Source organism: Emys orbicularis, chromosome 7 (assembly GCF_028017835.1).
Source record: "Emys orbicularis isolate rEmyOrb1 chromosome 7, rEmyOrb1.hap1, whole genome shotgun sequence".
In the NCBI taxonomy this organism is placed as follows: domain Eukaryota; kingdom Metazoa; phylum Chordata; order Testudines; family Emydidae; genus Emys; species Emys orbicularis.
Window position 1 is genome coordinate 74,878,882 of NC_088689.1, and position 26,545 is coordinate 74,905,426.

A 26,545-nucleotide genomic window follows, 5' to 3' on the forward strand; every position below is an offset into this window, starting at 1 on the left:
ACAAGAGATTTCAAACAGCGGCCACTGCAGCAGAACAGGCGACAAAGGCACAGCCCCGCGGGAAAGCGTTCAATTGCGGTGCCGGTGCAGTGAACTCCCACGTCCCGCAGCTGACACAGCGTATCTCACCCCCTGGCTAGGACCAGAGACATATCAGCCAACTCTTTACAATGAGCACTTCGCCCGCAGCATATATACAATCAGTGTCAAGGCAAATTGTTATGTATACATCACAGTCACTGTGCAATAAATTAAACATCAAAGTGCTCAACTGTCCTATTTACACCACCATTAAATAGTTACCACCGGTGTTCTCAGCCTAGGGGGAAGGGGTTAGTAGTTAGTGTGAGGCATAAGAGTGCTTGGCAAATGCGGGAGGAGGGGGGTGCTTGTCTGCTCAAACCCTCCTTTGAAGAGCCTTGGGAAGGCGCGGCGGGGCTGGAGAGCGGCAGTCGAGGAGCCTCCGTGGGGCAGCATGTGAGAGCCTTAGGGGGGAGGAACACCCCGGCATGGCGGGGAGCCCTGATGCAGTGTGAGCATGAGTGCGCGAATCATGGGATCCCTGGCTGGACGCAGCCAGACAGCAGCTGATTAGGCAGGTCAAATGGCATCCTGGAATCTCACCCCGCTAAGGCGCTTACTTACACTGCGGTGCACTGTAAGGAATGGCAGAGCTGAGCAAAGGGGGAGGGGCGGAGCAGGGGCTGGAAGCAGGGGCTCTCATCAGAGGGCTTTCTCACCCGGGGCTGGCTGCACCCCTTCTCTCTCCGTTCACCCCTCATGGGAGAGGCAGTGATTTTTTTTAAAATGCCTCTGACTGTTGAGAGTCATGCACAGGGAATATTAAACAAGGCCCACAGTTGCCGAGCTCTGATCTGCAGTTGCCGAGCCTGCAGTGCTGCTGTCCAAACCCAGCACTGGCGGCTTGATTGGCTCAAGGTTTGCAGGACTATTCCCCAGGCCCAGCTTTGATTGCCACTCTCTCTAGTCTAGTAGTCTGGTGCACATACCTGGCAAGCTTTGGGCACTAAGGTTCCCTGATGCCAACCCTGTGTTTGCCCCGGGACACAGACTGGAACAGCAGTGTTTCCATCTGGTGTTAACTAGCTAGTTCTTGGTGTTGCTAGTGTAAATCCAGAGTCACCCCCGCCACGCGGCAGGCCGGAGGGGTGTGGCTCTGGATTTAGGTGTGCAAATCCCAGCTGACTTTGTCTATGCTGGGGGTGTGGGCCACAGATTGCTGGAGGTGAGGGCCACTTCCCAGTGCAGGCAAGACCCTGCCGGCAGCAGCCTGTGGCCTGCCATAGTCACCAGAGGCACCGTTTCAAGCACCAGCTGGACAGTGCCCAAGAGCCGACGCCTTCCTTGGGGCTGTGCTGGGGAACAGAACAGAGCCAGGAGAGAATGCTGCCGGGGGGCAGGAGACGGGGCACCAGGATGGCGTTAGGGTTTCCTCTTGAGCTTGCGAGTGGCCCTGCCGCCCCCACTCCGTTCCCGCTTCTCCTTGCGGACACAGAAGTACTTGGTGACCCTCTTGCGGCACTGCTCGCACCGCACGGCGCAGCACCAGTGGAACTTGCAGTTGCAGCTGGATACCATCTCTGCCCGCCTCTCCTCCACCGCCAGCCCACAGTCCCCGCAAAGCCGCCGGCAGCTCCGCTTCTCCCACCGGCTCAGGGCCTTGCCCCGCTTGAGGCACTCCCGGCCCTCGGTCCCCAGCAGCCCCAAGGTCTTGTTCTCCAGGCAGTAGTCGGGGGAGTCTTCCAAGTGGACCAGCTCCTTCTTGGAGATGGAGCTGAAGGTCTCAGCAATGGCCCCCCGGCTGGCCGCACTGTTGCCCGCCCCTTGCAACAGATCTACTTTCAGGGCCTTGTGGTACTTCTCCTTCAGGTACGTGCCCACCTCCCGGAACTCGGGCAGCTGCAGCCAGCAGGTCTGGGTGGTGCAGCTGCCTGACACCCCATGGCACTTGCAGGTCCGCTTCATGGTCCCCTTCACCGCCTAGGAGACAGAGAGGATGTAACAGCCCGTCAGCCAGGACACTCTGGTGTGCTGGTGCATTACCGTCCCCGGAGCCACCGCGCTCAGAGGCAGCTGCCAGGAGAGCTCGCCATGGGCCCTTTTCTAGTGAAAGGGGCTTTGTCAAGATAAAATCATGGCATGAACCCCACACACACATTTACCCATGTCTCCACCCAGTGTCTGAATGGAGTGATTTGCAGTGCGCATGTACACACACGCGCAAACCCTCCAGACCCGGGCAGCAGATGATTAAGACCAAAAGGATTTGCAAAACCAAATGCAGAATGCAACTGTTGCTGTCGCTGCTGCACGTTTTATGGTGACAATTCAGCACTTTCTGCAGTGCGGCTGGTGAGGCTAGCCTGGGCCAGGTTCCCTCTACAGCTAGCAAGTGGGGTTTGCCTGCTAGCGCTGCACCAGGCTGCTGTGTTTGGGTTGCAAACATGACAGGGCAGATTTACATTTCAAAGAAAAGAGCCAAGCTGAATGGATCAGTGTTTGTAAACTCCCTTCTCTCTCCTCTGTTTAAAGACTGGACCTCAATTACTTGACAATCCCTTCTGAACCACAGAAGGGTTCCCTACATGTTGCTGCTGCTCCTACATGTTGCTGCTGCTTCCAGAAAGGAAGCTCCCCCTCCAGCTTTCCTCAGTAGAGCTTCTCCGGAGAAGGGGGCTATTTTCAGTGTCCGCAGCTACACTGGGCCCTAATCCTGTAACTTCATCCACTGACTACACCCTGGTGCCATGCAGACGAAGTGCCAGGATCAGGTCCCTAATCGGCACCCTTCTTCCCTTTCCCCCAGGGCTGTCAGCGCCTTGTCCCAATAGATGGTTGTGAGCCAGTTACTGAACTCTCTCACCCTCCAGGGAGCACCCGGAGGCTCCAGTGGGGAAACTCATCCTGTTAGAAAACGTGTTGCTAGGTGCATTTTAACCAGCCTGTTGCTAGCCACCTCGCAGCACCCAGTGTAGACACAGGCGAGTTGGGGTTAAAAACATGTTAGCCGGGTTGGGGGGGGGGGGAGCTGTCCTTGGGGTTCCCCACCAGCCTTCAACACCTTTTTGAAGCACGGCTGTCCTCCACCATATTAAGGGCCAAATCCTGGCTCACCTCACGTTAGTCGAGACGTGGTAGTGCCCCAATTCCTAACACAGCAAGTATAATCTGACCTGCCTGAAGCCAATGGGAAGTTTGCCATTGATGTCAGTGGGTCCAGGATTTCACGCAGTGTGTTTTCCCAGGAGAGACAAGGCCAGAGCAGGGAGAGAGACGCTGCCCAAGGGGGCTGGGAGTTGCCTAGGGAAGACTTGGGTTGTACTGGCACCTTCAGGGACAAAAGAGTGCAGTAACGTGGCTTAGTATATAACTCAGAGGCACACGAGCCACTCATCGGCCAGGGCGGACGTAGAGCCTTTGCTCCTGGGGAGACTGGCTCTTTAGACCTGCAGAATCATTGCACACGCCGACCCAGCAATCACCAGTAAGACTGAACTCCACTGGTGCAATGCCCCACGTGGCGTGGAAAAACACTAGAGCTCAACAGAGGTGCAGCTACCTTGAGCACTAGCGTCCGACCGCGGAGCAGGGGCTATTTCCAGCTGCACACCCAGGCCCCCCAAAGCTGCCATCCCACTTTGCCCTCCTGGCTCCTGCAATCCCTTCATCTGCCTTTCTCCAGTGCAGCTGATCACTATTACAGCAAGAGGCCGGGTACCAAAGAGCCCAGGAAAAACCCTTGCTTCCCAAGGGCCTGTTGGTGAGAAGAGGGCTCACCTTCCGGCCAGCTTCGTTGTTGTGCAGGTTCATGGCTGCTCTGGCATCCTGTCCCGTCTCCAGGGCATCCACAAACTGCTTGGAAATGGCCTCCCCAAAGCCCACATTGTCGCTGCAGCCGCCCCACAGCCAGCCTTGTCCCCCTGTGGAGAGACATGAGATGGGCAGTTCCAGGGGCTTCCCACATGGCAGCCCCTGCCTGCCCAGCCCCGGGAGGTAAAGCATGGCAGGGGTCCCTGGGTGAGATGGCTCTGCCAGGGGATGGGGAGCAGCTGGGGTGCCACCTCCGGGGCATAGCCAGCCCACGGCCTGGTCACACTTCCAGATTCTCTCCTCTCACAGCCTCACACCATTTTCATCCAGGTTTGGACACTAAGTGAGCTGGAGAGAGATCTCCCTAGGGAAAACATCTGCAAGCACCGGGGGTTGTGCTGGCTTTGGCTAGCCCAGGAATTGGAAGCTGTTAGCTAACACACGTAAACAGCCTAATGTAGATTCCACCACATGCCTTTAACATGTGTTAAATCCTTAAAACTGGCCCAGTTAAGGCACACTGCCAGAGGAGTAAATAGTGGGGTCCCCGAGGGGCTTGCACTGGGACTTATTCATATTCAACATATTCATAAATGATCTGCAAAAAGGGGTACAGAGTGAGGTGGCAAAGTTTGCAGATGATACAAAATTGCTCATGATAGTTAAGTCAAAGAAGACTGCGAAGCGTTACAAAGGGAGCTCTCAAAACGGGGTGACTGGGCAACACAATGGCCGATGAAATTCAATAATAAATGCAAAGTAGTGCATGTGGCAAAATATAATCCCAACTATACATACAAAATGATGGTCCCTAAATTAGCTGTTACCACTCAAGAAAGAGATCTTGGGCTCATTTTCAGTACTCTGGAAGCACTATGTTTCCAGAGCACTGCAAATTTATAATAATCCTTCTCACGGTGCCTCTATCATCCTGAACTCATTCTCCAGCTTCAAAAGACTTAAAAGTTATCTCCAGTCATCAATGGGACAGACGCAACTGAATAATGTAGCTGTCCTTAACGTGCATCAAGACAATACCAGGGAACCTAGATGTAAATAAGATTGCTGACAGTTTTAGGGTGACCAGATGTCCCAATTTTATAGGGACAGTCCCGATTTTTGGGTCTTTTTCTTATATAGGCTCCTATTACCCCCCACGCCTTGTCCCCATTTTTCACACTTGCTGTCTGGTCACCCTAGACAGTTTCATCCAGAAAGCTACAGTGAGACATGATGTGTTTAAACTGGGACATTAGTGAGGACAGCTTGTAGATTTTAATATACTGTAATTCATGATAATGTAATTATGTAGTTCATAACAATTGAATCATTATTAAATAGTAAAGATACCAATGAGAGACACATTTAGTAACTAGAATATGAAAGAAGTGTATAAATATGCTGAAAATAGCCTCCCCCCAAAACTGGCAGATGTCTTGTCGTCCCCCCCCCCCCCAGCACACACACCCCTTTTGAAAAGCACCCACTGGCAAAACCAAAAGTCAGCGCTTATGCTGCTGGGTCTACACTAGGCTGTTAGTGTGGGAGCTAACACTTTCCAAACCCTAGCCTAGACAAGCCCCTATCTCCTCAGAACGGTTGGGGTCTCGAGTCCCGCAGGGGAGAGTGCAGCCTGAACGCCCAGCTAGGTGGTCAGAGCAGAGGCGTCAGGCTCCCTCAGCGCAGAGCGTCACATCCTACTATGAATTGCGGTTGTGATATAAACGTAGGCATCCAGGCTCCCCTCAGTACACAGCGTCTCTCCCACCAATGCCTGGGGCACAAAGAGCAAGGGCAGATCAGGGTTTTTATGCAGTAACTAAACTTGTCCTTATTATTCCTCATTCAGCGCCTTACTGTCTCATTCAGCCTCACGCGGTGGGGAAAACGCTCCCCTTTGGGACTGCTGCTACTCCAGCCCCTCATTTCACTTCCTTCAGCCCCCTCTCTGCTTCTTCCCCTTTCCCCTCTCCGAGTCTGCAATGGGGTGTCTACCCCACACAGGGGCTCTCAGGAGCGGGAGAGCAATCAATCCACCTTGCTGCACCTGGAGGGGGCATCAGGCTGGATTTGATAGAAGACACCCAGCTGGGGTGTCTTCATAAAAGAAGCCAGTGGAAACTAGGAAAAGGTCCAGTCCAGGGGAGGCCCTTGGGAGACACGAGCTCGCTCTCCCTGGGATGGCAGATTGAAGAAGGCCACAGGGATGGAATTAATCCCGTGGTGGGCCCTGGAAAGGGGGCCAGGTGCACAGAGGCAGTCCTTGGGGTCGGCCTTCCAGCAGAGAAAGAAGGAGCTGAGGGAGAAGCCAGAGGCCCAGGCACCAGAGGAGAGGCAGTGTTAAGCACAGGTGGCAGGGAACTGGCACATGCGGCTTGCTGGCCCAGGCAAATGCAGCCCATCTGAAGGAGCAGAGATAGCTGCTTACTGCAGGGTCCCTGGGCTGGAACCCAGAGCAGAGGATGGGGCTAGAGCAACCATCAGCAGGAGGTGCTAGAGGAACGTGGCCAGCGATGCCACAACCACTGCCAGGTGGTGCTCCAGCAGTGACTCAACTCCTCTAGAGCGTCCCTCCTCACCTCTTCGCTCTGCAGTAACTCTGAGGCCCAGCTCCAAAAGCACAGCCTCCTACTCTCACCTGAACTAACGGAGAATCTCCAGGAGTGGTCCTGGGGCTATGACATGTAAGCGAGCAGCTCTGAGTCCATCCAGCAGAGGCAATGGTGCACAGTAATGCTAGCCAGCTCGTTACAATAATAAGCAGGAGTTATTCACAGATCAGGCAGTCCCAGGGTTATCTGTGTCTGAACCCCACCTGGGATTGATCACAGTGTTACCGGTAAGTGGGATCTATGTGTGGTACATAGAGTCTGGAGACACCCCGCTAAGCAATCAGTAAAGAGAAACTATTGAGAGTGGTGTGACTATCTGCTGCCTTTTAACTGTATGGCTTTTTAAAAACAGAATGCACTTGAATAAACAGTAGAAACCCCATGTACAGAGAAATCCTGCTCTGAAAAGGATACAGAAACGCCTCCTGACTCAGCCAGTCTGTGCCCTCTGTGTGTTTGGGATCACATCTGCTGATTTCAGTGAGTAGAATGACTGTGCGTGACTCCCATCAGCCCTGCACAGCTAGCACATCTAAGAGGGAGGGAGCTGAAGTCGATCCCAGCTGGGGCTTGATTACTAAGCTCCACCCAGTTACAGCTGGACAAACCCTCTGAAGACAATCAGCTTGCACAGGTGCCACTGAGCCCACAATTGGCCTGCAGAGCCTTTTTGATAGGGGGTGTGTGGGAGCTGTAGAGAGCCCAGCTTGAAAAAACCCTGTTGTGCTTGTAAACAAGCCCCTGTGAGCTGGAGTCCCTGCGAGCGCTAATAACCACAGGACCACGCATTTGATACAGCGCAGAGTCGCACTTCCACAGCCTCCCGGATACACACGCTGGGAGGCCGGAGTCAGGTGTGGAAGGGAAGGTGCCTCTTGGGAAAGTTCCATAGTTTCTGACTATGGGCTCAGATTTGTGGCCATTCAGCGTCGGGTGATCAGCAGCCCTATGGTTTGTGTGGCATTTTGAGACTGTTTTGGCTGGAAGGTTCTTAACAAATGGAAAGGATTCCCATCAGCTTCCAGGCTGGGGACCAACCGGGGCACTCAGCAAACAGATGGGCTCCTCTCAGTTCAGTGCAGAATGGTGCATGTGTCTCGCTGGTGTGATTCACTCCCTCTGCGCTCCCATGCTATGATCCCCCAAACATCTCTGCGGTTAACCCTGGTGTCTTCCTAAGGGTTAATCCCTGGAGCACGGGCACCCTATGGAACTGCCTGGCTTCTTCTGTGATGCTGTCCCGTGGGCCCTCTGTGAGTGACTCTACCGCAGGGTTTTCCCACTGCGCTTTCTAAATAATGCCACACAGTGCACAATAATGGTCACAATTAATGCAGCAAATAACATGGACATTGAGGAATCCATGTTGATCCAAGGTGCTTGTAACAGGGTTGAGTTGCAATGTACAGAGAGAGATGGTGTGACTGCAGGAGTGAGAAACTCCAGAATAAAAGGAGAGAAATACGCCTAACCTCGTGTGGGGAGGATAACTAAAGCTGGTCAGAATTTTTCCCCTGGAAAATTTTGAGTTTTGAGCAAAAAAATCAAAAACTGAAATATTTTATTCTGAAATGCCACCGCAGTGCCTCATGAGAACTGTAGTTCAGGGGCCTCACATGCCCATTCTCCTCTATGGTCTGGGCTCCCTGGTGGGACTAGATCTCCCATGATGCAGCAATCTCCCCTCTTGATGAGGGGAAGCCATGTATCATGGAGGTCATATGGCATAATGCACCATGGGAGATGAAGTTTATCTGAGGACCCTGGTCCATAAAGAAGAATGGGAACATGATGCTTCCAAACTACAAATCCCATGGGATATTGTGCTGGCATTTAGACTAGACATTTTGGTTTTTAGCTGAAAATTGAAAGGATTTTTTAAGTTTTCAGGCATTCAATTTTTTCAACAAAAAGTTGAACTTTTCCATGGAAAGCAGATGCTTTCTTTGCAAAAAACAAATTTTGCCAATTCTCCATCAAAAAACATTTTCAGTGTAAATTTTTTAACCAGCCCTAATAATAATAATTCCGCTCCAAGCATTAATATAGTACCCTGCTCTTTCAATTTCCAGATGTCAGTTGTCCTGAAGGCTGACCATCCTACCACCCCAACATACTTAAAAATCTGTGGCCACTTTTAAATCTATTGGCCAATAAAGCCAAACTGGCAATGACTGGGCTGCTATGGTGAGTGTGTGAGGTGTCTGTGTCTGGTTTATGAGTGGTCTGAGAGTTTGTGACTGGTTAGACTTGTGGAACTTGATTCTCTCCTCATTTTTACACTGGTCTTGCTCCATTGGCTTCAATGAAGTTATACCTGATTTACACCAGAGAAAATCAGGTCCGTGTGTGTGTTTCTTTTGGGTGAGTTAAGAAAATTAAGCAAGGGTTGGACAATGCTATAAATTCAGGGCTAGCTCCTCGCCTGGTCTGAATTGACTTGGCTCCATTGACTTCCATAGAACTACGCCAGCTTGCACCAGGTGAGGATCCAACCCTGGAACACTTTCTGGAGCCTTTTTGCCACTAGGAGACCAAGGGAAGGAGCTGTTTCTCCAGACTCAAGGGGAGAAGTGGAGAGACACCCAGTGTGGTAGGGGGCAAGACACGCAAATCACAGCTAATCTGCTTCTTACCGAGCTGTCCGTTGCGGGAGTCATCACAGCCGCAATTGTCGAAGTCCCCAAGGCTGCAGTTCCGCGTCAGCGTGTACATGACGCCCGCCGAGCTGATGGCATGGACAAAGGCTGTCTCTCGGTTTGCTGTCAGGCACAAACACACGGGGATGGAAAACGCTAAAGGTTTCACTATGGGCTGCGTGGAGCAGAGCCAGCTCCTGCCGTAGGGGAAGAGAAGATTCCAAGCGCAGGTCTCTGTGGCTCTGAGCTGAGGCTACGTGGATTGGGTTAACCTGGTATCTTTTCCTCCCTGCTTGGGGCCCTTTGGAGAGTGAAGGGCAGAATGCTGCCCTGCCTGGGCTATCCCATTGTAGACAATACGTCAGTGGATGTAGTGCTGGGGAAATGTGCTGGATTGGCAGCCCTGCCATCCGGCCCCAGACAGGGTACAGCATGGGCACCGGCAGGGTAAGCCTCGCTCGCATGGCCCCGCCAGTATGCCTCAGCTTTGAGCTGCAGGGACTATCTCTAGGGTCGTTTCCGCACAGAGGCACGACCTCTGCTGGGATCAATAGCAAAGGGTGACCAGTCAGGGCCCATTGTGATGCTGGCACCAGCCCACTAGGACCTGGGCTGAAATGATCAACTCATTTCCCTGGGGCCCCAGGTGATAACGACATGTGGTTCATCTCCAGGACCAGCTGGGGCAGGATTCAGCTGGCAAGCTAGAGAAAGGCCTGCTAGCTCCTTGCCAATTTCCACACAAAGACCCCCACGCTCTGGTTCTCTAGCCTGCTGCTGATCCCCCAGGGTCTGGCCCTTGAGCCTAGTGCTAATCCCCAGGAGCCAGCTCTGTAGCCCATTCCCAGACCCCTGGAGCCTGGCAGCCGCCCCATGCGGAGGCAGTGAGCATGGGTATCTATGAGAGTCAGGTCTGGGGCAAAGGTGTTTCTTGCTGGGAGGTAGGTGAGGGGGGGGGAGTGGGGGAGCCATTTCCATGCTCACCCTGGGAGGCTCTGGCAGGCCCCAGCAACCCGCCCGCCCTGCAGCGGTGCTGAGGCAGGAGAGCCGCACTGGGCAGCGATTGGACCTCAGCCCCCTGGAAGCTGCGCTAGGGAAGCCCCCCCTGTCGGCCTGCTGGCCCCAGAACCTGATCGCCAGAGCAGAGCCGTGGAGGAGCCTCTCTTTAGCCAGCTCCCACATCTGCTTTCCCCTCCCCCCAGCCCTGTTCTCAGTCTCTGTATCCACTCACCGGGCCACCTCCCCATCCCTGCGCGTGTCCCAAGGGCAGAGGCCAGGGCTGGCTCTAGCATCTCCTCCCACAGGGGCTTTCAGCTGATTTGTCTCCGTTCCTCCTCACGGGGTGGCAGGCACTGAGGGTGGAAACCTGCCCCAGCTGTGTGTGTGTCTGCTGAACCCAACCCCAACCTTGGCCAAGTGGGGGCTCAGCAGGCACGCAGCCCTGGGATGGTGATGTTTGCCATGTCCCCATGCCACTGTGCCAGCCGTGGTCCAGACACACCTCCCCAGAGCAATGCCAGGGCCAGCCATGGGGGGAGCAGGGAGGACAGGGCCAGCCATGGGAGAAAGGGCCTGGGAAGGATGTGCCCAGAGAGAAAAGGGAGGGAGGGCCTAGTGGGAGAGACGAGGAGATCCCCAGGAAAAGCAGGGGCCTGTGGGCTCTAACCTGTGGTGAAGGGGTCCCATGAGCTGTAGCCAATGCTTTCCTTACCACTGCGCAGCCCGCCGTGGCTGGAGAGCTGCAGCGCTCTCTCGGGGCAGTTCCAGCGGTCCCATGCGAACTGGAACTTGCACTCCTCAATGCCGCTCTGGGCCCCGGCCGCCACGCTGCTGGAGTAGATGAGATACGCCTGCACGGGGAGGGCAGCGGGTCACAAAGGGCCACGTGTCCTCGGGCAGCTGCACCCCTGGCACAGGTGTGCCCCCCACGGGCAGGGCTCGCTGCTGGGGGCAGGGCTCCGGCACAGCCCAGCAGCACCTGGGAACCACAGCTCCGTTTTGCTCCTGGATATTCACCGAGAGGCGGCACCCTCTGAACACAGGATCAGGAGCCAGGAACTGCACCATGCTACTCCCAGATGGGTGGGGCCTTGGGCCAGTCATTTAACTGCCTGGTGCCTCAGATTCCCCAGGGGTAGCAAGAGGATGATAACCCTGACCCGCCTCCCAGGGAGTCGTAAGGCTAAGCAGCTGGGGGCGTGACCGGGCGCTGACAGTGTGCAGTGCTGGATGTTGTCTGTATTTCAGCTCTGGGGGTTATGTGGGAGGAGCTAAGCTGCAGGAAGAACCGGTAGGACAGCCCCAGAGAGGACAGCGCTTGCCCTCTCTAGCCAAGGACAGGATGGGGTTTGCCCCCAATTGACACTTTCAGTGTTACTGAAACACCGCCGAAAGGGATTGATGGGGAACTAACTTTCCCATCTCCCCTGGGATCAGGGATCCTCAGAAGCAGAGGGACCAGACAGCGTGGGCTCTGCTCTGACAGAACAGCCAGATCCTCAGCTGGTGTCTAGTCCATGGAGTGACACTGATGTCCCCCAGCTGAGGATCTGTCCGACAGGATCTGGCTGCCCTGTGATGGAAGCCCAGGGTTAGCAGAACTCAAGTTAGCAGCCCCTGGGTTTGCTAACCTAGGGCTCGAGTGTCTACACTCCTTTGTAACCCCAGGTTAGTGACTGTTGAAACCTGGGTTCCAAGCAGGGGCTCCATTGTCTACACCATATTATGCGGGGCGCGGGCCCAAGTCCAACCACCCATATCCCAGACGTCCTAGTGCCCTCCCCAAATATGGCCACTCTAGCCCTTTGTTCGTGGTGCAGTCATGGGCGCCGACTTCCCCTCTGCCTGGTGGGTGCTCGACCCTCCCTGCCCCCGTCCCTGCACCGCCTCTTCCTGCCCCTGCACTGCCCTCGCCCCACCCCCATTCTACCCCTTCCCCAAAGTCCCTGCCCCACCCCCATTTTCCCACTCCAGCCCTGCCCCCTTCCCGTCCCCATTCCACCCCCCTTCCCCCAAGTCCCTGCCCCTATCCTGCCTCTTCTCCGCCTCCTCCCCTGAGCGTGCCGCGTCCCCGCTCCTCCCGGAAAGTCCTAAGTGCTGCCAAACAGCTGTTAGGCGGCGGGGGGTGGGAAGCGCTGGGAAGGAGGGGGAGGAGCGGGGACGCAGCGCACTGTCAGGGGCAGAAGGAGGCAAGGAGGGGGGAGCTTGGCTGCCGGTGGGTGCAGAGCACCCTTTAAGTTTTCCCTGTGGGTGCTCCAGCCCCGGAGCACCCACAGAGTCGGCACCCATGGGCGCAGTGTTGGAAAACTTGGCTGCCCAGAGCACAAAGGAAGGCAGCCTGTAGGATAGTTTTGGCAGAATCCCAGAGCACATGTCCAGTGGGGCTGTGTCTACGCTGCACGGCAATAGGGCTTGAACCCTGGGTCCCGGCTTGACTCAGACTTGGACCCTGGGTCTGAGGGTTAGCACGATTTGTGTGTGGATGGAAGGGGGGTTAGTGTTTGAACCCTGGGTTTACGTGGCAGTGTAGACATATCCAGTAACACAGCCTGACATAATGTGCAGTCATTAGTGCCGTGGGGCCTAGTGGATAGAGCACAGCACTGGGACTCAGAAAACCTGGCTTCTATTCCCAGCAGGGTGCTATATGAACTTGGGCAAGTCACATCCCCCTCCCTGTGCCTCAGTTTCCCTCTGTGTAAAATGGGGGATCATGATACCGACCTCCTTTGTAACGTGCTTCGAGATCTGCAGACGAAAAGAGCTAGGTATTATTGTAACTTGCGACGTGCAAAGTGGGTGTCAAAATGCAGACATTCAGCGCATGGCAGAGGTGTAAATGATCACACTGCCATACTTCACATGAGGGATCCGGACTGGGATGGCTCCGCTCACGCTGGTGTCAAAGGCCTGATTCTCCCTAGCCTCATTTACATCTGTGCAAAGCGAGTGTGAAACGCTACCCGCTGTGTGAGTGAGTGGAGGGCAGGGGTCTGGCCTAAAAGAATTATTTTCTCCACCCTCATCCACCTCTCCCCATCCCTATGCTGCTTCCAGGGCCACACGCTGAGCCTTGTGCTCGAGGCAAAGCCTTCATGTCATGCTGTTGTGATGCCGTGGGTCAGCGGGCTGTAACTCCAGTGTCCCCAGCACCCGTGTCCTTACAGGCCAGATTGCAACACCCTTCCTCCCAGGCCGATCTGAGCCTAAGGGACTGCCCCGCCTGAGGACTGGTGTCTCCTTGCAGGGGGCAGTGTGGTGCCCCCCCCCCCCCAGGGGGCTGTACCTGATGTCCCTTAGCTCTCCAGCGGGGAGCCTGGCATTGTAACAGTGGACAAATTGATGCTGTCTCTGCTGCAGGGCGGTGGGGGGGGGGGGGGGGGGCAGTGGGAACAGCCAGCAAACCTGGGTTATGTGGGAGCTAGAGGCCCCAGAGCCTGGTGTCAATGGGCACAGCTCTGGGATCCAGCCCCCAAGACAGACGCCGGTGTTCCCAGTGAGCAGAACCAATCACAGGCCAGAGCGCAGTGATGGGCACTGGACAAGCAGCCTCATCTCCTCCCCACCCTCCCCCAAGCTCCCTCCGGCTGGCACGCTGCATGGGGAGGCCAGCGGGGCGGCTTGAGATGGAGGAAAGGACCGAGATGCCTCTGAGGGCTGAGTGGAATCCGAAGCGCAGATCAAAGGGATTTCTCTTACCTTCGGGCCGGTCATCAGGAAATTATTCACTGACCTGGAAGAGAGAGAACAGGCCCTCAGTGGCGAGGAATCAGCCCACGGGAATGCCTGGAATTCTGCGGTGCCCTCACCAGCTCAGAGCAGCATTGGCCTCCCAGCCCCTCCCCCCGGGGCAGAGAAGCCCCTTCCCCCTCCTCAGAGCCCTTCCACATTGGGAAATCACCTGCTCACTGCTGGCCCATTCTGGGGCAACAGCTGCCCCCACCCTGGAAGCTGTGACCCCCCTCACCCCTCTTTGCAGCCTGGGGCAGGGCCCTCCTCCCCCGCCTCATAATTGCCCCCACTCTAGGGCAGTGCCCCTCTCCCCTTATAACCACATCCCACCCTCAGGCAATTCCTGCCCTCCCATCCACCCCTCCTGCCCAATCCTCTCTCCTTCTCACACTGTCAGTCTTTTTCCAGTCATGTGATTTCCATTTGCAGGTGTTTGCACAGCTGGTCCCAGTGGGAATGACTCTCCTGTGCGTGACAGAGCTCAGCCCCTGCCCTGGGACCAGCCGTCCATCCCACTGCACAGCCCCTGGATGCTGCCCCAGCATGCTCAGGATCTGGTCCCATGCGCACTAGTGCCACCTAGCCAAACCGGAAGGTAGTGCACATCTAGCTCAGCGAGTGGACAGACGGGAAGGAGGGATTCCTGTGTTCTAGGCTCATGCCCTAACCACCTCCTTGTTATGTGGGACCCTGCGACCTCTAATCTAATCCAATTTGAACCAGGGTAAGTAGTTGCAGTGTTGTCAACTTCTATATATTATTCTGAGTCTGACGCTATTTAGTGGTTGTCTTAAGGCCCCAGCTCCTGGAGGCATGTGATTATGAGAATCTCGGCTCTCCTCATGAGACAACAGGTAAGGCTCTAGCCCTTGTGGTTACAGAGAAAAGCTTGAAAACAATGGCCATGAGGCCAGAAGGCAAATAAAAATAACGTCAATATTGTTTTTTTAAATCATGAGCTTTTCTTTAAGCCTCTTACTGTCTTGGGCCAGACTCACAATTTTTGGAATGCTCTGGGGTGGCCTTACTGTGCTTGGGATCATCGCTCCCACTTCTAGCTGGAATGGGAATCAGACGTGATGAAAGCCCATGAGAAGAGCTGTTCTCCCAGCTCATGTGGAAGTAGAAAGTAGCTGCAATCTCATAAAGCCACTTTGCCCCGACACGGCTTTCATCTGACTCTCCCCGACTTGAGGCAGGCGTGATTCAAAGGATGTTCAGGGAAGTCCTGCTTGGCTTTTCCAAATGGAACCATCAGGCCTTTCAAGAGTCCCCCGCCATTGCTCTGTTCCCTCTGCTACACCCACTCCTCCAACTTGACCTAATCTGTCTCACTCTCTCTCTCTATATATATAGTTTCTCTTTATTTATAGCTTCTTGAGGCCCCCAACTAGGACCAGGTCCCCATTGTGCTCGGCACTGTATGTACCCATAGTGATAGACAGCTGCTACCCTGCAGCACTTACAGTCAAGACAGACAGGGAGTGGGAGCGGAAACAGAGATACAGTGCTTGCCACAGGAATTCTGGGCAGAGCCAGAAATAGAAGCCAGTTGTCTTGTCCTAGCTGTTGGTGTCATAGAGTTTGAGGCCAGAAAGGCCCACCAGATGATCCAGTCTAACCTCCCGTATCTCACAGGCCATCAGCCCCACCCAGCACCCGCACGCTAAACCCAACAACCAAAATGAGATCAAAGTATCACAGCCCCCAGGTGCAGCTTTCTCTGCTAGCATTGCTGAATATTCTGAACACTCAGCAAATAAGGATCTTCTTTCATTTCATCCACGGCTGTTTTAATCACATGAGCCCTAAGCCATAAGAAATGAGGGAGGTGCACCCTAGTGCAGAAGGGTCAGTCACACTCTGTCTAGCTGAGGTACCCCCATCATTGCCCCCATCACTATTGTATCCAAGCACCTCACAATCAGTGTATGTAGCCTTATAACACCCCTGTGAGGCAGGGCAGAGCTGTCATCCCCATTGTGCTGATGGGGAAACTGAGGCACAGAGCGAGACTAAGTGACTTGCCCAGGGAATCTGTGGCTGAGCAGGAAATTGAAGCCAGGTCACCCAAGTTCCAGGCTAGCACCCTAACCACTGGCTCATCCTTCCTCTATGCTTTTGTATCTCAAGGAGTCTTTAAGAAATAACAACCTGCATGTTCTTTGGGGATAGATCAATGGAGCTACTTCATTGTGAAATAACATAGGAATTGCCAGACCAGATCACTCCAGGGGACCATCTGACAGTAGCCAGCTCCAGTCACTTCTAAAGAAGGTATAAGAAACCCTGTAATGGTCAATGACGAAATAACCTGCCCATAGGGGAAGTCCCTTCCTGACCCCCGTAAATTAGAGGTTGACATATGCCCTGAAGCATGGGGGTTTACATCCCTTATACATTTTTATTCTATTTAATATAATTGTGGTTGTGCTTGTTATCCACAGCAATGTCCAATCCTTTTCTGAATCTTACTCAGTTCTGGGTTTCAGCAATACCTTGTGGTAATGAGTGCCACAGAATACAGATGCATGTATGAGAATGATCAGTATCCCTGCTACCTCAGTCTTGTCTTTGTATCTACTGAAATCTGGCATGTGTATCCTTTGGGCAGGCAATGCTCAGAGCCAGCTCTTTGCCAGAACTCTGATTAACCGAAGGGTCCAAGGGCTGGAGTTAGTGGTTTGAACATTTTCTCCTTCCCAAAGGTGGAACGGAGAGCCTGTTCTCCCAATGGCAGCCGCAGATACTGGCTGCTGTCAGTCCAGAGACAGCCTATAACACAGGTGACTGCTGCTGTGGAGCTGGCTATGGTGTATTGAAAACTGTAAAAATTGTGATCACTTTAAATTCTCTGGGGTTTTCCTGATTCTGCTTGCAGGCTAGTGGGCTCTGGGAAAGCATGGGATCAGAGTCAGTCTGCAGCCAGCCAGCCTAGAGTAAGGTGGGGTGAGTTGTTCCTCTCTGTTTTTATGGAGCAGCCTGCTTTGTCTCTCTCTGTTTTGGGGCTCTTGTGTGTTATCGTTCTGGACTACTGACTTTAAAGTAGTGTTACGTTGCAACCTTCCAGGAAGACTATTTGATGTTTTTATTTAAATTCTCTGTGTATGCTGTGAACATAACACTGTCCATCCTCAGTAAAAAGTTGGTAGGCCCCTGCATCTAATGCCCTACTTTTGAACATGTTGGGCAAGTGGAATTTGGGGACGGCTGAGGCAGGACTAGAGCTTTCAGCTTCATTGGCAGGATGGTGGTAGCAGAGTGATGGGAAGGCAGAAACACAAACCTGGAGGGTGTCCACCTGAAATACACGGGCAGATCTCTCAGCAGTTTAGAGCAGAAGTTCCTGCTCCAATCAGATAGCAGAAGACATGGCTGGAGGCATTCATTGCTTCTAGAGGTTCAAGGGCTTCCTACCAGTAGGCTGCTCTGGAGACATACGGTAACTGCATCTCATGTTTTTGAAACACTTCAGTTCCTCCCATGTCATAAGTAGAAGGGGGGGAGAGTAGGAGGCACATCTGCTTTCCTTGCCCCAACTCCCACAGGATTAGTTATTTGGATGTGTATTACAGCAGCCTCTAGACCAAGATCAGGGCCCCATGGTGCTAGATGCTGTACAAACACATACCCTGAGACAGCCCTGCCCCAAAGAGCTTATAGTTCACATAAGGCAATCAAGAGAAGAAGTGATCTGCGTAGGGTCACACAGCAGCTCCGGAATAGCTCCAGGAACAGAACCCCTGTCCTCAGCTGCTAATCCAACACGCTGTCCACCAGGCCAGGAGAGAACAGGACCCTCAGGGAGCACGTGAGACAGAGGGGGGAGTTAATGAATGGCAGAGCGCTAGAGAGGCCCGGGCAGAGAGGAAGGGAGTGACAGCACAATGGAGAGAGAGACACGAGAAAGTGAGAGAGGCAAAAACAGTGTGAAAGTGACAGACAAAGAGATCACGCGTTAGACACTGGTGCATTCTACAGGCACAGGCTGAGCCCATGTCAGCTGTTCAGGTGGGGGGGCCATGCCTGTGAAATACCGTAGGGTTTTTATAGTGGGAGAGCGAAGAGACAGAGGGGAACAGAGACTATGTAACAGACAGATGCAAACTCATCTCTTCCTCGTGAATCAGCAGCTCCATCCGACTACCGACAACGTCAGTGGAAACCCTCATTAGGTCACTCGCAATCCACATACCAAGGAACTGGAAATCCCAGGGCACAGCACAACCTCCACTCGGCCTGGCCCGTGGTGGTATTTAATAATTGTGATCATCTCAGAGTGACATGGTCTGATTCTCCTCTCCCTTAGCCTGGCAAACCAGGAACAACTCTGGGCGTCCCAGGGCCAGATCCTCAGCTGGTGCCAAGCTGCGCAGTACCATTAAAGACAACAGACGTATACACGCAGTGTCTTCAGCTGAGGATCTGCATGAGGGAAAACCCTGTGGGAGTGAGAACTGAATCAGGCCCACAGCCTAAGCCTCAACGCAGACCTTACACCAGCCAAAGAAAGAGAACAAGGTGCCTCACAGGCTCAACAATTCTTACCTTATCAAAAAGACAAACATAGATCACTATCCTTATTTCTACTGTAGAAAGACAGATGCCCCAACCAAGATCCAGGCCCCCTTGGGCTATACAGTGTACAGACCCATAGTTATTGACCAGCCCTGCCCCAAAGAGCTGACACTCTAAGTAGACAAAGGGGGACAGAAAGGAAGCGTCACTATCCTCACTTTATAGCCTGGGGACACTGAGGCACAGAAAGGTGGTGACCTGGCCAAGGCCACACGTGGCAGGAGCCAGAAATTGAATCCAGCTCTCCGAGTCCAGGGCCCTTCTAACTGGATTTGGCTGTTTGGGTTCTAATGCTGGCTGACCAAATTGTCTAGAAAAATAGTGAAAGTACTTTGGGGAATTTTTTTTCCTATTAAAAAAAACAACCAGTCACCCCTAGGAAATTCCACAGAGAAAACTCTGTTAAGAGCGTGCATGTTAATATTGCATGGTTAAGTACTCAATAGTCACAAGGTAGCCCATGATTACAATCTAGCCCCCTGGAAAAATGACATAACTCTTCATGTGTCATTATGCTCAAGGGGAGCAGCTATCCAATATAATCATGCACCTTGCTGTATGTGACTGCCTCAGAGGGGCCAGGAATCCAGTACAACAGTGCCTCGTGTGCTGCCTTATTGAACTGAGATGAGAAGGTATCCAGTACAACTTTGCAATTTGCTATCATTGCTTCCAGCTAGCTAAACACAGATAGGCTCTCTATAAAGGTAAGAAATTACTAACGTGCTTTACCAACATAACCGGTGAATACACAGTAATCACCTAACCCTCCTGTGAAATGCAGCCAGCTCAGGGGTGGAATGTGGCAGCTGGTGAATGGCGCCTGACCACACTACACCGTGGTTTATGGCAGGGAATTAAGAATGCTGTTTCCAGCTGAAACTACAGGGGGATTTTAATATGACAAAAACTGGGATTTCACCAGAAATTAGGGAGATTTGCCCTTCATTTTGCAACCGTTTCCACGTTACCTTTTATGAACACACAGTCAGGATTTTAACTTTAGGTCTCATACCAGAGGCAGCACCTCCAATGTACAGCTCTCCATGATGCCAGGTTGGGGTTAGAAAGAGCTCCCGTACTGAATCAGTAACACCACCATGGGTTTTCAGCACAGCACCGACCCAACCTGCCCTTGCTTTGCTTGGGAGAGCTAAGGGGCTCACGGCTGGACTACTGACTTTATGCAGAGCATGCTCTTTATTAGGAGCACCGACAGGTCCCAGCTGAGCTCAGGGCCCCATTGTGCGAGGTGCTGTACACATACAGATAAAGAAAGTATAATTTCTATTTTGCTGATGGGGAAACTGAGGCAAACTGAGAGTTAAAGATTTGCCCGAGGTCACAGAGAGATCATGTAGCAGAGCCAGACACTGAACCCAGATCTTCTGAGTCCAAGTCTGTCCTTCCTCTCAATAGCCATACAGCACTAGAAATAGCTCCTTGTAGAGACAGAGAAAAACAAAGGCTTGCTATTCCCTGAAGCATCCAGCTGCATGGGGTTTTTTCCAGGCTGCAGTAGCTGATCATGGCTGAATTTCCCCAGCCTCTGTGTTTGTGCTGTAGAACTCAGGGGGCTGCTTGCCTGTTTCAAGGAGCTTTGTGTGAGAAATGCTGGAATGCAGGAAAGTGACTGAAAACCCCTTCCCCATCCAAACTGCACATTGCACCAGGGTGCCAGGGAGGGCAAGCTGATTGGGCAGGGTGGACGGGAAGGCAGCAACTGAGCGTTTGCCCATCTCATCCCATGCCTTGAATACTGTCATCTCCCCCTTTCAGGGCTTGCATTCCAGTCTATTCAAAGGCTGCTTCTGGGAACATCCTTCTGCTTCTAGCGCTCCCCACTTCTGCCTCCCTCTTCTCTGCTGCCTCCAATACGAGCATCCCATCCTCCCCTTGGAGGCCCTTCCCTTCACCCCACCTTCCCTAGCCATTCCAGCCACTGACCCCTCCCTTCGCTCTGCCAGCCGTGCCAGCCTCCATCTCCTGCTAGTCCGCTTCTCCCGCCGTCTCCTGCACCCTTTCCCCCGGCCTCTCACGGTGACGTGAGAAAAGCCACTACCTTACTCTGCTTGCCATCCCTCCTTCAAACTGCCCTGGTCCCTACAGACTCTGCCAGCTGATCCTAGGCTAAAACGACAGCCTACTATGCAAAATGTGCCCGTGTCACTGCTACCTGTGTCACACCCACCCGCTGGGTCTTATCCTAAATTCAGCCTGGGCACTGTCGGGGGAAGGGACTGCTTTCTTATTGCTCGTCTGGACAGCGCCCACCAGGGCTGGGCCCTGGGCCTTGATTGGTGCCCAGGGGAATGACTGTCATACAATAAATCCTACTAGGCATCTGAGATTGGCCAGGATTTAGGGTCTGGTTTGGATCTGGCACTGGTGTAAATCAGGCGTAACTCCAGTGGAGTCAGTGTTCTGTTGCTGATCAGAATCAGGCCCCGTTTTATTAAAGTTATGTACGTGCTGCGGCAGCTGGGCTAGTGGTCTGAGGCCGTGCTGAGCTCTCAGTGCTCTCTGTGCTCATGCTCCACTGGCTAGGGGAAATACCGGTGCCATTGGGGACTTGGTGATTAATGAATTATTATTATTGAGGTAGTGCCTGAGCCCCCGGCATGGCCCAGGACCCATTGCGCCAGGCGCTGTACAAACACAGACCAGAAAGATTGTCTCTGCCCCAAAGAGCTGACAGTCTCAGTGCATCTGGCCAGATCTTTAGCTTGTGTGAACTGACATGGCTCCATTAAAATCAATGAAACAATGCTGATTGACACCAGCTGAGGATCGAATGGCAAGTTTCTGGAAGGGATCTAACCTCTCCTGCTCCAGGGCATGAGCCAGCCTCAGATAACAGGGGCCAGAACTGCCTACTACAGGGGGTTCTTGCCCCTTCCACTCAAGCAGCTGGTGCCCGCTGCCATCAGAGACAAGTCGCTGGGCTACATGGGCCATTGGTCTGATCCAGGCTAGAATTGTTCTGTTCCCAAGGATTTGCAAAATAATAATCCCAATCAGACCTACCACTGTCACCTTTTCACCAGCCAATCTCAAAGTGCTTTAGAAAGATGGGTAGCCATAATACTCTCCATTTTACAGGTGGGGAAACTGAGGCACCGAGCGGTCGACTTGATCAAGGCCACCGAGTGAGTCAGTGACAGAGCAAACCTGACAGCAGCGTCTTGTGCTGAGAGAAGCCAAAATGCCATCTCTTTTCTGCCAACCTCTTTGCTTCTGCTCAAGACTGAGTATCCTCAGTTGGGTTCCCCAGGAGAGGACATATATCCTCCCCTGGGCGGGCAGGCAATCGAATTATTTATAGATTGCTAGATTCCAAGGCCAGACGTGACCATTGGGATCATGTCAGACTTCCTGTATAACACAGGGCAAAGACCCAGAAAAACATCCCATCTGGATTTTAAAATTGCCAGTGATGGAGAATCTGCCACACCCCTTGATAAAATTGTTCAAATGATCTTTAACTGTGTAGATCCCACTCCTTTTAAAATAGAGCTCAGTCCGTTTTATGAATGATGCGGATACTGTGTATCATGGATCAGGGCCCCATTGTGCTAGGGGCCGTACAACCCCACTTACTCCTACCCCTGTATTTTAGCAGCTAATGGACTCGGGCTGTTTCTCTCCGTGGACTAAGCCTGTGGGACAGTCGAACTTGGCTGGAAAAGGCGGTGAGGTAGTTGGTGTGGCAGTCCCATCAATCTGCCTCTCGGGGACAACATGGTTTTAGCAGTGCAGAGGGGAATGAGGCGCGGCTTGTGGACTCAGCAGATCCCAAGGAGCCAGGAGGGATTCAGAGAACTGCCCCAGGTGGTCTGATCCCCCCACAACTCCCCTGACAGTGCAGATCCAGAGGCCGCCCTGCTGCTGTCCTGTGCTCCCCCAGCCCAGTTACATGCTACATGTCATGGCAGGGGCTCTCTGGCAGTTAATGCTGCTTTAAACACCTGCTCAGATTTCAGCTTGGAGACTCCTCGGGGAGCATGTCTCTGCCTATGTCCCAGCCCTAGCCCTCCAAAACCCAGGGCGCCCCGAAGGCTTGTGGGGTGGGGTCATGAATCTGTGAGATGATGAGCCTGCAATTTTGGCTGGCTTCCCACCCACTGCCCTTCCATGGCCCTTCTCTCCTCATTCCTTTGTCCCCATTTGGGCCACGTAACGGAGGGGAGCAGGGAGCTGCCTGTAGCCAAGAGTGGGCTCATGCCTCAGGGCAGCTTGCAGAGATCTAGGGCTGCATTTGCAATGGAGCTAGCAGGTGAGGTTCCCAGCTGGCATAGACATACCAGCATAGCACTGCAGCCAGGCTAGGACAAGGGTGTCTTGGGCTGGCTGCCGAAGCGCATCCCCGCGGGGCCGCATACTTGGGTGGCTAGCCCGAGCCACCACCCATGCGACCCCAGCCACGCTGCCGTGGTTAGTACAGCTACGCCACCTGGGAACCTAACCTCCCAGCTCCGATGCAGACCTGCCTCACTCCTCTGGCCTATCAGGTTCCACCTCCTCCATCAGCATTAGGTGCAGCCAGCAGCGTAACCGACCCAGCAGAAGCAAAGTGGCTATACCGTGCTGCTTTCCAAGTGTCACCGTCTCCCTCCCTCACCCCACCACCCTCTACTTGGCACTGGGCACAGGGGGCCAACCCTGCTGCTGAGCACCCTTAACTCCAACTGGAACCGGTGGGTGTCGAGGGTGCTCAGCAGCTGGCGGGGTCAGGATCCAGGGGCTCAGTTCTTCCAATGTGCCCGGACTCCGGGAAAGCTGCTTGCTCCTCAGCTTTGGAATGCAGGATCCAAAGGGCTTTAGCCAGAAACCCAGCAAAGTTCCCCTTCTCCTCACTGATCCCCAAGCCCTGGCAGCAGTGAGCGGAAGTGGTCCCTGGAGAACTGGTGAACAAAGCTCAGGGGCAGAGCAGCCCCCTTGCCAGCATCTCAGCCATCCAGGGAATGGCCTGCACTTTTTACCAGTCTGAAATACAGGCTATTATCAGTGGGGTGTTGGGATCTGCACGGGGCAGCAGGATCAGGGAGATCCGTACTAAAGTGGTCTGTGCTTGGAGCCCCGCCTGGCCATGCTGCTCCCGGGAGGTTAGTGTGAGAGCAATGGGTCTTTTCTCGCGGTGTGTTTGCAATTCAGGTTGGGGCGTGTGGAAATGCATGGGGTGCTGTCCTGCCGTGGGGAGGAAATGGAGTCTGCTGGGGGCCACCCTGGCTGGGCACCTCCTCAGGCTCCCAGAGAAACACCGCAAGAGGCAGCGCCATTCATTATAGCTGGGGGCAACCTCCTAACAACACCAACCCAAACGTCACCCCAGCCCTGGCAGCACCAGGACCTGGTGGCAGCACAAGCCCCTGAGCGGGCCCCTATCAAGCACAGCAGGGAGGATTCCAGTTTGGCTTCCACAGAGCAGGACGCGGCTGGTGCCAGTGGGCAAGGAGTCCTGCCCGAACCGCTCACCTAACCCTCGATGAACAACCCCCAGGAAACAGACATTTCCTCCACCGAAATCAGGAACTCTGTCAGCTGGACTCAGATTTCACAGGCCAAGGACTTGGGCTCTGGTCTGGGAGTCCAGCAACCTGGGGTCTAGTCCCAGCTCCACCTGTTGCATGAGTGAATCATGTCCTTTCCCCCTCCTGCACTTTGTCCAGCTTGTCTGTAAACTCATTAAGGCAGGGACCTCTGCATACTATCTGCATGTCCTGCACAGAGCACAACGGGGGCTTGGTCTCTGCTGGTTGCTTCTAGAATGTAACTAAAGCATATAGTCTTGCCAAGCAGTGGCTGGACAAGGGAGGGAGAGAGGAGAGGCCACAGGCTTTGCAAAAACTGCAGAGGGGTGAGTCTGACTGAGCTCAGGTCTCTGTCATATATGAAGGCCCGTCCATGTTTGCTAGCTACAGCTCTGTGCCAAACTGCTTGCCCTGTACCTTGCAGCTAGCCAGCATGGCTTCTCTGTCACCGTACAGGGGGCTATGTCTCTTCACAAAACTCCTGGGACTAATGGTCCTTCAGCAAGTCTAGGGCATAGATTGTGAATGTTTTTGTGCGTGGGTTTGTGCGTCAGACGGGGACACACAAACACAATGGAAAGCCTAGTGGGCCTTCAGGGCAAATGACACCCTCCCTTTCCTTGTCCCCACTTCTTGAAGCAAGATTAGAGCCGTGTTAAAATCTCCTCCCACCAGCTCAGCTCCAGGGTTGTGCTAGTGTAAACAGGTCAGCACCTTCTCCCCTAATCCTGCTCAGAGCACTTCTAGAGGACATGGGGGGAATGCTGGTCACACTCGCATTGACTTGGTCGAGCCAGGATTTCACTGGCCAGGAATAGACTGCAACACTAGCACACCCAGCCTGGCTGCCAGGGGTGAAGCTGATCCACTGGTAGCAACAAGGGCAATATTTAGGCAAAATTCCCTAGTGGAGGCAGACCTAGGAGAGGGAAGGAAGCCCATCCTCTCCTGTCATCCTTTAGGATCAACAGAAGAGCTGCCTCCAGTCTGAAACTCCTCTCTGGCATTGCTAGATACTTTGCTTCCCATCTCCTTGGGAGGAAACCCCAAACGCTTCCTATTCAAGAGGCATCAGTTTGCAAGCAACTTGCAGTGATCTCTGTTTAGGGACCACCATCATCTGTGTCTGAACTGTAGTGGTGGTGGCTTTGGGAGAGGACAGTAATGCACAAGTTCAGAGTTTATCTAAAACATAAAAGACCAGATCGTTAACTGGATCAATCAACATAGCGTCACTGGTGCTGAGGATCTGTCCCTTTAAGGAGCAAAGTCAGGGTTTGCTACAAAGGCGGTATATTCCCATTCACCCTCTGCAGCTGAGCAAACAGGAGAGTCCAGATGCTTTTATTAATTTAAAGGGACAGATTTTTTGTGTGTGTCTGTGCTGGCTGATCAGCAGTTCGAATGGCCTCGGGACAGGATCATAGCCATCAGGGATGGAATAGACCCATTATGATAATATACTCGCTAGTACCAACAGCCTCTAGATGTAACTTAAAGCTGCAGAGGATTTGGTAGCAGGGCTGTGGGACGGTTTGGTTATGAGGAAGACTGTTTGCTTCAGAATGGACACATCTATGGTTGGGAGGGTAACTGGACACTCTTCATTGCTTAGTCTGAGAAGCAAATAAGGTTAATACCAGAGCCAAAATCTTTGTGCTTCTTCTTCGCCCGTATGATCTGATTAATGAGGCCACGTCTCTGTGCTGGCCATACACCACAGGATGGTATGTAGTCCATTTGCCAGTGGTGATGAAATGTGATGTGATATTGACAATACCCATTCAATCATTGTTTGCAGATGCAAACTGCTGCAGATCTCATTCCCCGTTTGCATATATCTACGTTACACTGACTTCAGTTACTACTTATCCACGCTCACTGTAAAGGAGAGCAGAATGTGGCACTATGCCGGATCCTCGGCGGGTGTAAATTAGCACAGCTCCTCTGACTTTAATGGAGCTATGGCGCTTTACATTAGCTGAAGATCTGGCCCAGTGTACACAGAAAGACAGGCTCCTGTAATCGATCCTGCGCTGCAGCAAAGCTGTCGGCTGTTTCTAGATACCTCACACTCCTCCTTTCATTCCTCCTTCAAGTGCCAGGCGAGCACGCCATGGAAAAAGTATAATCAAAAGAGCTCAGGAGTTAGAAGGAGAAAAGTCCTATCTGGTATTTCAGTCCATGCCTGACCCCTTGACTAGTACAAGTTGTTCCTCTAAATGCTGCCATATTCATTTAGATTAAAAAACAAAATCAGGACAAAGTGCAGGTGATGGTGCTTAGTTGCATCATGTTTTACAAAATTATAACAATATTAAAAAATAAATAAGTCTGAAGTCCAGCTCCTCAGCTGGTATGATCTGGTGCTGCTCAGTGGAAGCCAATGGCAATTTACACCAGCTGAGGATCTGGTCCAGCACATTTTACATGGATATAACAAAAACAAGCCTTTGGGGCTTTCATTGTGTTTACTCTCTGTCTGACAAGACACATAGGCCCAGATCCTCAGGTGGTGCAAATCAACATTGAGATCAATGGAGCTACACCAGCTGCAAATCGGGACCAGGGATTCTGAGACAATCTTGTTTTAAGGTATTTCTCTTTGATATCTGCTCCTCAA

At 53.1% G+C, this 26,545-nt stretch overlaps 1 protein-coding gene across 1 annotated transcript; it reads right to left on the bottom strand.

The window, feature by feature from the left end:
- Positions 1 to 1,443: 1,443 nt before the first annotated feature.
- On the bottom strand, positions 1,444 to 13,816 carry WNT8B (Wnt family member 8B). Its single transcript, XM_065407714.1, has 5 exons — positions 13,781 to 13,816; positions 10,794 to 10,932; positions 9,080 to 9,205; positions 3,799 to 3,941; positions 1,444 to 2,001 (listed from the first exon to the last, which is right to left on the bottom strand). The coding sequence occupies exons 1-5, from the start codon at positions 13,793 to 13,795 to the stop codon at positions 1,444 to 1,446; spliced, it is 981 nt and encodes a 326-aa protein (XP_065263786.1). The 5' UTR covers positions 13,796 to 13,816.
- Between the last annotated feature and the right edge of the window lie 12,729 nt (positions 13,817 to 26,545).